At 46.7% G+C, this 9,324-nt stretch overlaps 1 protein-coding gene across 1 annotated transcript; it reads left to right on the forward strand.

Moving 5' to 3' along the window:
• On the forward strand, positions 1–3,765 carry IL23A (interleukin 23 subunit alpha). Its single transcript, XM_036456427.2, has 4 exons — positions 1–2,050; positions 2,492–2,599; positions 3,078–3,224; positions 3,336–3,765. The coding sequence occupies exons 1-4, from the start codon at positions 1,871–1,873 to the stop codon at positions 3,495–3,497; spliced, it is 597 nt and encodes a 198-aa protein (XP_036312320.1). The 5' UTR covers positions 1–1,870; the 3' UTR covers positions 3,498–3,765.
• The last annotated feature ends 5,559 nt before the right edge of the window (positions 3,766–9,324 follow it).

The raw sequence follows: 9,324 nt of genomic DNA on the forward strand, positions 1-9,324 counted from the left end.
CCCACCCTGTATATTAGCTATCATTAACTACCCTGGGGAACTTCAACTGGATTTGGAGCCTGGTCATCCAACTGGAAAGGCCTACTTAGTGTCTTGTGAATGTGATTTGCATAACAGTTAAAGCCCTGCTGACGTCAAGGACTCCTAGAAGCTCCAGGTCAGCTCTAGTCCCGGAAGTAGTTCCTGCCGCACGACAGTCCCACGATTGCCCCACCAACCTTGCTTCCTACCCAACTCCCCAAGCACCAGGAAGTGAAACAGAGCAGCGAACCCATGCCTCCAGCTCAACTCTTGCCCTTCTCATGTCATCCCCTAGAGTTCCACTCCTCCCTCCTCCTCTTCACCGTTCTCCTCCCATCCTTAGGGCCCACAGAATGGGAACCAGAGGAGGCAGCATCCTAGGACAAATTATATGAACGTGAGGTGAGTTCCCCTCCTTCCACTGCCACCACCAGTTTCCTTATTCTGTGAGTCTCCCCTGAGTGTGGGGAGAGACAAACCAGCGCTCACTCAAACGGAGATGACATCCCTGCTGCTGAAAATGTTTTAGCCAAAGGATGGATTTACCAGAGAGTCATATTTGGACCAGAAGTTTCACCGGGCAGTTTGACTAATTCTAAGGGAAACCTCTGTCCAGGGTAAGTTTCTCAGAGGAAAGGGTCAGCCTCTTGGGGAGGCTTCGGGAGCTGTCCGTGTGGTCACCATGGCCTCACTCTGATGTCCAAACTGTCCTGGGACCCTCCGCTTAGGGTGGGGGCAGCCCCAGATTTGGACCACCCCCCACGCCCACGCCTGACCTCACACTCTTAGCTGTCTCACTGATGTTGCATCAGGGAGGGTGATGAAATCATTGTTGGTGGATTTTACCCATGGATGCAACAGGCTGAAGGACTGGCCAGTGTCACTGAACCAAGCACCTTCAACTGTCTGTAAGTCCTCGCCTTCTTGCCGTGGTGCAGGGGCTGGAGTATCTGAGTCGGACTTCTAGCCCTTGCTTACACTGGTGTCTCCAAAGAACCATCACTTGCATCCCACAGGGCCCATGAACCTTTGGGCCACTAAGGCTGAAGAATCAGACGGTTCTTAGCAACAATTCCCTCCAACCGTCGTCCTGCCCTCCACAGTGAGGCCTGAAGTAGGGGAGCCGTAGCACTTCATACAGCATTATGTGGCTGCCCGCTCTCAACGTGCCTTCATGTCCATTCTCTCCCAGTGAAAGCGACACTGTCACCGATAAAGAAAAAGAAGCCCTCTTATTTTCAGAGGGTATCTGGTGGGAGCTAAACTTCATTCCAAACGGAGTTTGCCATTTTATTGGGAAATAAACGAATGCTTATGTTTTAATTTTTCCTTAGGCTAGGGGAGATAAGGAATTTATTGTAGGTTGGGGGAGTAGTTTTGAGAGGCAGAAAGAGGAGGAAAAAGTTAAACAGGAAGGAATTTCAGACTAGACTCATTTAAATATTCATTACTTCACCCCGCCCCTTCTAGAGCCATTTCCATTCCTGGAGAGCATCACACATACGTCCTATCCCTGGCCTCCAGCCGCAGCCACCGCAGAGTCATTTCCCCCGGAGCTGAGGCGGCTTACCTGGGCTCCCCACAGCGGCGTGATGCAGGGAGGGGAATCCCACCTGCTGTGAGTCACCTGCGAGTACAAAGGGCGGGTGTTACAATGCCGGGACCTTAAAAAGGGACTCGGGAGAAGAAAATAAGGGAAGCCGCTGAGAGCCTCAGTGAACAGAGGAAGCCAAACCAGAGACGCACAGAACAGAGAGAATCGGGCTCTGAACAGGGGGAAGTGGGCAGAGATTCCACAAGGACGGGTGCAAGGCAGAGAGCCGGCCAGATTGGAGACGCAGGCACCAGGATGCTGGGGAGCAGAGCCGTGCCCCTGCTGCTGCTGCTGCTGCTGCTGCTGCTGACCTGCCGGGCCACTCGGGGCCGGGCCGTGCCCACGGGCAGCGGGCCTGCCTGGGCGCAGTGCCAGCGGCTCTCCCAGAAGCTCTGCACGCTGGCCTGGAGTGCGCACCCGCCCCCGGGGCATGTGGTGAGTGGTGCCCTCCGTGCCTGAGCAGGAGCCTCTCCACACTCTCCGAGGCTGTGGGCCCTGGGAGCCTCTGAGGCCTCTGTGGGAGCTGGGGGGTTCAAGGCCATCAGGGAGCGAGAGGACGGGGGCGTGGGGCTCCTGGGAGCATCCCAGGCCTGCGTCCACATGTGGTGTGAAAGTACTTATTTTTTAAAAATATATTTTATTGACTTTTTACAGAGAGGAAGAGAGAGGGATAGAGAGTTAGAAACATCGATGAGAGAGAATCATCAACCGGCTGCCTCCTGCACACCCCCTACTGGGGATGTGCCCGCAGCCAAGGTACATGCCCTTGACCGGAATCGAACCTGGGACCTTTCAGTCCGCAGGCTGATGCTCTATCCACTGAGCCAAACCAGTGTCAGTGAAAGTACTTATTTTTATGCTTCTGCTCCATTCCAGGATCTACCAAGAGAAGTAGGAGAAGAGGAAAATGAGACGACAAATGATGTTCCCCACATCCAGTGTGAGGACGGCTGTGATCCCCACGGTCTCCGTGACCACAGCCAGGTACTAAGATGAGGCTGGGCCACAGGAGGGGGTGGGGGCCTGATTACCTGGTGGATTAGAAGTGACATCTGGCCTTGTCCCTCAGGCTGCTGTGATGACGTACCACTGACTGGGCAGTTTATAAACAGAAATTTCTCCGCAGTTCTGGAGGCTGCGAAAAATTAAGTTACCCAGGTCCACCCCCAAGGAGCTTAGGGTACCAGCATGGTTGGGTGAGGGCCCTCTTCCCGACTGTCTCTCAGAAGTGACTGGGCAGCTCCATGGGTCTCTTTTATAAGCCCCAGTCCCATGCATGAGACCTAATCACCTCCCAAAGGCCCCACCTCCACCATCATCACATCAGGGGTTAGGATCTTCCAGGATCTTAATGTGTGTTTGTGGGGGGAACAGCTGCGTCTAGGAAAGGCAAAGACCTGGAGGAGTCTCGGGAACGGACTAGGAAGAGGGTCAGTTTCCTCTCACTGCTTTTTCTTCCCAGGCCTGCTTGCAAAGGATCCACCAGGGCCTGGTTTTTTACGAGAAGCTGCTGGGCTCAGACATTTTCACGGGGGAGCCTTCTCTCCTCCCCGATGGCCCTGTGAGCCAGCTCCACGCCTCTCTCCTGGGCCTCAGGCGGCTTCTGCAGGTGAGTGAGAGGCTGGAGCACGGCAGCTCGGTCTCTGACACACTAGGGTGGCGGCGGCGGCGGCGGGGACGGATCTCGAGGCCTCTCTAATCGTGTCCTGTGTCCTTTCAGACCGAGGGGCACCACTGGGCGACTGAGCAGACTCCAAGCCCCGGCCCCAGCCAACCATGGCAGCGGCTCCTTCTCCGCCCTAAGATCCTTCGCAGCCTCCAGGCCTTTGTGGCTGTGGCTGCCCGGGTCTTTGCCCACGGGGCCGCGACCCTGAGCCCCTGAAGCCAACAGCGTGAGGACGGCCTCCAGATGGTCACGGCGCGGATGAACCTGTCGGCTGAGGCAGCGAGTGGATCAGTCCATTCATTCTAACGGGACCTGCATGTGTTGAAAAGTTACCAGTATTGGCAGATTTATGATGCTGACCTAGGACATATTGAGTATTTATTAGATGGGAAGGAAAATTTGGGATTATTTATTCTATTGGCAGGATTATTTATTATATTTATACTGACTTATTTACTTTTTTCAATAAACTTATTTATATGGATGCTTAAGTCTAATTTCTAAGTTTGGTTGAGGGAAAGAAGACATATGAAAAAACAGGGATGAGGGACGACCATGCGCAACCTTCTTCTACTCTGGGGCTACGGTGGAGAGGGTATTTCCTTTTGACCCCCTGGTGTATAGAGGAACTGGGATCTGTTTGGTCTTCTTTTTTTTTTTTAATAAATTTTTATTGTTCATATTATTACAAATGTTCCTTTTTTCCTCCCCCCTCACCATTGCTCTCCTCCACCAGGTTCCCACCCCACCCTCTGCCCTTTCCCCACTCCCCATTGTCCTCATCCATAGGTGCACAGTTTATGTTCAGTCTCTTCCCACATCCCCCTCTCCCCTTTTCCCCAAGAATCGTCAGTTCACTCCCCTTCCATACCTCTGATTCTATTATATTCAATAGTTAATATTGTTCATCAGATTTTTTTTTTAATTTCCTTGGTTTTTATTATTATTATTATTTTTTTTTTAAATCAATCTTTATTGTTCATATTATTACAAAGGTTCCTCATTTCTTCCCCCCTCCACCAGGTTCCCACCCTCCTTGGTTTTTAGATTCACTTGTTGATAGTTACGTATTTGTTGTTCATAATTTTTATCTTTATTTACCGTATTTTTTGGACCATAAGACGCTCCGGGCCATAAGACGCACCAGTTTTTAGAGAAGGGAAATGAAGAAAAAAAGATTCTGAAACAAATAGTGTCCTAAAATATTTTATGTGCATTAAAACCCAACATCACAGTCATAAACACATGTAATCAACCCTGTAAAGTAAACAGCAGCATTTAGAACCATTTTAGAGCCGGGCAAGCACATAGAGACCACACAGAGCCGGGCAAGTAAAAAAACTTTTTTTTTACAGTATATGTGTAGGCTATATTTGGACCATAAGACGCAGGGACTCCCCCCCTCCCACTTCTGGGGGGAAAAAAAGTGCGTCTTATGGTCCGAAAAATACCGTACTTTCTCTTCTGAAAGAACCCCCTTCAGCAATTCATATAATTCTGGTTTGGTGGTGATGAACTCCTTTAGCTTTTTTTTATTAGTGAAGCTCTTTATCTGGCCTTCGATTCTGAGTGATAGCTTTGCTGGGTAGATTATCTTTGGCTGTAGGTTCTTACTATTCATCACCTTGAATATTTCTTGCCATTCCCATCTGGCCTGCATGGTTTCTGTTGAGAAATCAGCTGACAATCATATACGTGCTCCTTTATAGGTAACTACCTTCTTTGCTCTTGCTTTTAATATTTTCTCTTTGTCTTTTGCTCTTGAAATTTTAATTATGATTTGTCTTGGTGTGGTCCTCTTTGGATTCCTTTTGTTTGGAGTTCTGTGCACTTCCTGGACTTGTAAGTCTAATTCTTTGACCAGGTGGGAGAAGTTTTCTGTCACTATTTCTTTCAGTATGTTTCGATATCTCTCTCATCTTCTGGGACCCCCATAATTCTGATGTTGGATCGCTTGAAGTTGTCCCAGAGGTTTCTTACATTATTTTCAATTTTCTGGATTCTCTTGCCTTCTAGCTTCTGTGGAGGAGTGTCTTCTGGCTTTTTATGTTCCAACTCTTTGACTTGATTCTTGCGATCTTCCATTCTGTTTTTAGGACTCTGTATAATATTTTTTTATTTCAGTCAATGTATTCTTTATTTCTTGTTGATCCCTTATCATTTCTTGTTGATTCCTTATTAATTCTAGTTGATCTCTTTTCATATCCTCATAGGTCTTATCCATCTTTTCTAGGAAATTCTTGAAAAACCTTATAAACGTAGATTTGAACTCTATATCCAGTCGCTTTTTGTCCTCCATTTCTTTCGTTTGTGATCTATCGGGTCTAGTAATAATTAATGTCGTTTTTAAACATTCGTTTAAAATCTTGCTTGGCGTTGACTTGTATTGACATAATCTTCAAACACGTGGTATCTACAGAACGTGTGAAGTGCAATTAACAAGTTTTGCTTGAAAAAGTTTGTGTTTGGTTTGGTTTTTGTTGCAAAACTAGGGCTAAGAAGATGGCGGATGAAGAGCATATTCGGCACTGCATGCTTTACGAGTTCCAATTAGGAAGAAAAGCAAGTGAGGCTGCAAAAAACATCTGTAGTGCTCTTGGTCAAGATGCAGTTAGCGCCAGAAAATGCCAGCGTTGGTTTGAGAAATTTCGCGAGGGAAATTTTTCGTTAGATGACAAGAGTGGTCGAGGCCGTGTGTCCAATTTTGATCAAGAAGCTCTTCAAGCTCTTTTGGTACAAAATCCTCAAATTACCCAACAAGAGCTTGCGACAACTTTAAATTGTTCACAAAAAACAATTTCCAATCAATTGCGTGCACTTGGCAAAGTCCAAAAGTTTGGAAAATGGGTTCCTCATGAGTTGACCGACAACAACCGTAATCAAAGAGTCACAATTTGCAGTTCGCTCCTCTCTCGTCAAAACCGTTTGCCGTTTTTAGAGCAAATTGTTACCGGAGATGAAGAATGGGTGCTGTATGTTAATTTGAAAAGGCGGCCTCAATGGTTGGACAAAAATGAGGCTCCGCAGCCCACGCCAAAACCTGACTTGCATGCGAAAAAAGTGATGCTGTGTGTTTGGTGGAATTTTAAAGGAATTCTTCATTATGAACTTTTACCATCTAACCAAACCATTACAAGTGCAGTGTATAGTGCCCAATTGGAAAGGTTAGCCCAAGCTTTAAGAGAAAAAGAACCCGAGCTGATTAATCGGAAGGGCGTAATTCTTCACCACGATAACGCACGACCGCATACTGCAAGAATCACTGCTGCCAAAACCGGTTTGGCTCAGTGGTAGAGCATCGGTCTGCAGACTGAAAGGTCCCAGGTTCGATTCCGGTCAAGGGCATGTACATTGGTTGCGGGCACATCCCCGGTAGTGGGTGTGCAAGAAGCAGCTGGTCGATGTCTCTCTCTCATCGACGTTTCTAGCTCTCTATTTCTCTCCCTTCCTCTCTGTGAAAAATTAATAAAATATATACTTAAAAAAAAATCACTGCTGAAAAACTGCGCCAGTTGGAATGGGAAGTTCTCCCTCAACCTGCATATTCTCCTGATATTGCCCCTTCCGATTACCATTTGTTTCGTTCTTTGCAAAACTTTCTTCTTGGAAAAAAATTTAATAATGAAGAATGCCTCAAAAATGCATTGACTGAATTTTTTGCATCAAAATCACAAGAATTTTACAACAGAGAGATTAAAATGCTTCCTGAGTGTTGGGCACAAGTAGTAGAAAACAACGGCAACTATATTGTTGATTAAATTTTGTTGTATTGTTTAAATAAATTCGATTTAAAAAGTATTAGAAAACGACATTAATTATTACTAGACCTAATATTTTGTCTTGGCATTTTTGCAGCTTTCCTGAGTTAGTAGCCTTAAAAGTCTCTGTGTTTTGCTTGGATGGGGCGGGGTTTCAGGATGGAGCCTGCAGCTTTGGCTTCCGTCAGCCCCGCCCTATGTGGCTCCTTTGTCTCAGGGTCCTTCAGTGCTCGCTGCAAAGCGCCTCTGAGAGAAAGGTGCCCTCAATTTTCGCCTGCTGCCAAACAGTCTATACTGTCCCCCAATGAGCCCAGTATTGGGGTTCAGTTCAGTTGGTAGTGGGATTGGAGGTGGTGTTCAGAGCAGTCTGGAGCCCGTCTCCTTCCCGCCAGGGCAATTCCGTGGCACAGCCAACCGTCCCTTCTCTGCGCGCAGTGTGCGCGCCACCGGGACCTCCTTTCGCTGCTTCCCCGGGGTTCCGCCTTACAGCCCAGCTCCCTGTGGATGAGCCTGGGTCCCCGGGGTCTGGCCTAGAACTGGGGTTCAGAGCAGTCAGAACTGGGGCCCAGCACAGTTGGAGCATTTATCTCCTTCCCACTAGGGAACGCCAGCCAGGCACTCAGCCTTCCTCCTCTCCCGCTCCGTCCTCTCTGCGCTCCGCGTGTTTCCGTACCTCAGGCTTTTACAGCTCCTCCGCGCTTCCTTCTGGTTTTCTCCTTGCTTCTCGTAGAATTTCCAGTCAGTTGACTTTCCTGTAGTTCTGGGTAATGTCCATTTTATATTTCAGTTAATTTTATTGAAATTGTTGTGTGTGGCTACGGCTAGGTGTTTACCTGTCAGCCATCTTGGAACGACCCGGATCTGTTGGTCTTAATCCCTGTGTGGTTTAGCAAGATGAAAGGGATTCCATGGGGATGAGATTAGGAAATGGGACACCTCTTGCTCCCTGATCCTGTGCCTCCTTCCCTGCTCTCTTGGCCAAGACTGCATTTAACCACAGATGGGAATCCCAATCACTGCAGGATCAAAGGTCAGAGCTGTTTGAGCAGAAAGGGCATTCCAGGAAGATAAAGGTAAATCCCCCAAACTAATGGGATTCTCCCTCAACGGGTATCTGTGGGCCCCTTCCGAAGGGAGTTTGATTACCCCAAGGGAGTTAAACTACCTTAAAAAAAAAAAAAAAAAATATATATATATATATATATATATATATATATATACTTTAAAAAATATATATTTTATTGAAATTTTTAGAGAGGAAGGGAGATAATTAGAAACATCAATGAGAGAGTCATTGATCAGCTGCCTCTTGCACGTCCCCTACTGGGGATGTGCCCACAACCAAGGTACATGCCTTTGACTGGAATTGAACCCGGGACCCTTCAATCCGCAGGCTGATGCTCTATCCACTGAGCCAAACCAGTTTCGGCTAAACTACCTTTTAAAGAAAGAGTATGAAAAGGTTCTAGTTATTGTTTCTCTTCCTTTCTCCATCTTCACAATATCAACAAAAAACATGGGCTTTGGAGTCAGACAGACCCAGGTTCAAAATCTGGTTTTGGCACCAACCTGCTGAGGAACAGTGGGCTAATTCTGTAACACCCTGTCCCTTACACACACTCATATAGCTCACATCCCTCCGGAAAAATTTAAGGGTCAGGAAAGGTTGCTCCAAACAGGGAAGTTAAGAAGAAGAAACATGCCAAAACCGGTTTGGCTCAGTGGATAGAGCGTTGGACTTCGGACTAAAGGATCCTGGGTTCGATTCTGGTTAAGGGCACGTGCCTTGGTTGCGGGCACATCTCCAGAGGGGGGTGTGCAAGAGGCAGCTGGTCGATGTTTCTCTCTCATCGATGTTTCTCTCTATCCCTCTCAACTGCTCTCTGTGTAAAATCAATAAAATATATTTAAAAAAAGGAAAAAAAAAAAGAAACATGACAAGAGAGGGACAGGCTGGGGTGGGTGGAAGACATGCCATGCTTTGCTGTCCTTGATCCTACATGGCCTGCTGGTGTTTTCAAGAACACTAGTCTTTGTGAGAAGAGAAATAAAGACAAACACTTGTAGTCAGCACAAAATTTATTAGCCACTTCTGCTTAGATGGGACTCTCTCAATAGTACTGTTCCTCTAACACATGATTTTCAAGCAGTGTCTCAAGTTAAAAAAAAAAAAAAAAAAAAAAAAAAAAAAAAAAAATATATATATATATATATATATATATATATATATATATATATATATATATATATATAAAATAGCTAACTTTATTCAGGAGCACTGACCT

The sequence above is a fragment of the Pipistrellus kuhlii genome, unplaced genomic scaffold (assembly GCF_014108245.1).
Source record: "Pipistrellus kuhlii isolate mPipKuh1 unplaced genomic scaffold, mPipKuh1.p scaffold_m20_p_3, whole genome shotgun sequence".
Lineage (NCBI taxonomy): Eukaryota > Metazoa > Chordata > Mammalia > Chiroptera > Vespertilionidae > Pipistrellus > Pipistrellus kuhlii.

Excerpts from the sequence above, each read along its gene's own strand:
- IL23A (XM_036456427.2), top strand. The coding sequence starts at position 1,871 with ATGCTGGGGAGCAGAGCCGTGCCCCTGCTGCTGCTGCTGCTGCTGCTG. Across the intron at positions 2,051-2,491 it reads ACCCGCCCCCGGGGCATGTG|GATCTACCAAGAGAAGTAGG; the intron begins GTGAGTGGTGCC and ends GCTCCATTCCAG. Across the intron at positions 3,225-3,335 it reads GCCTCAGGCGGCTTCTGCAG|ACCGAGGGGCACCACTGGGC; the intron begins GTGAGTGAGAGG and ends GTGTCCTTTCAG.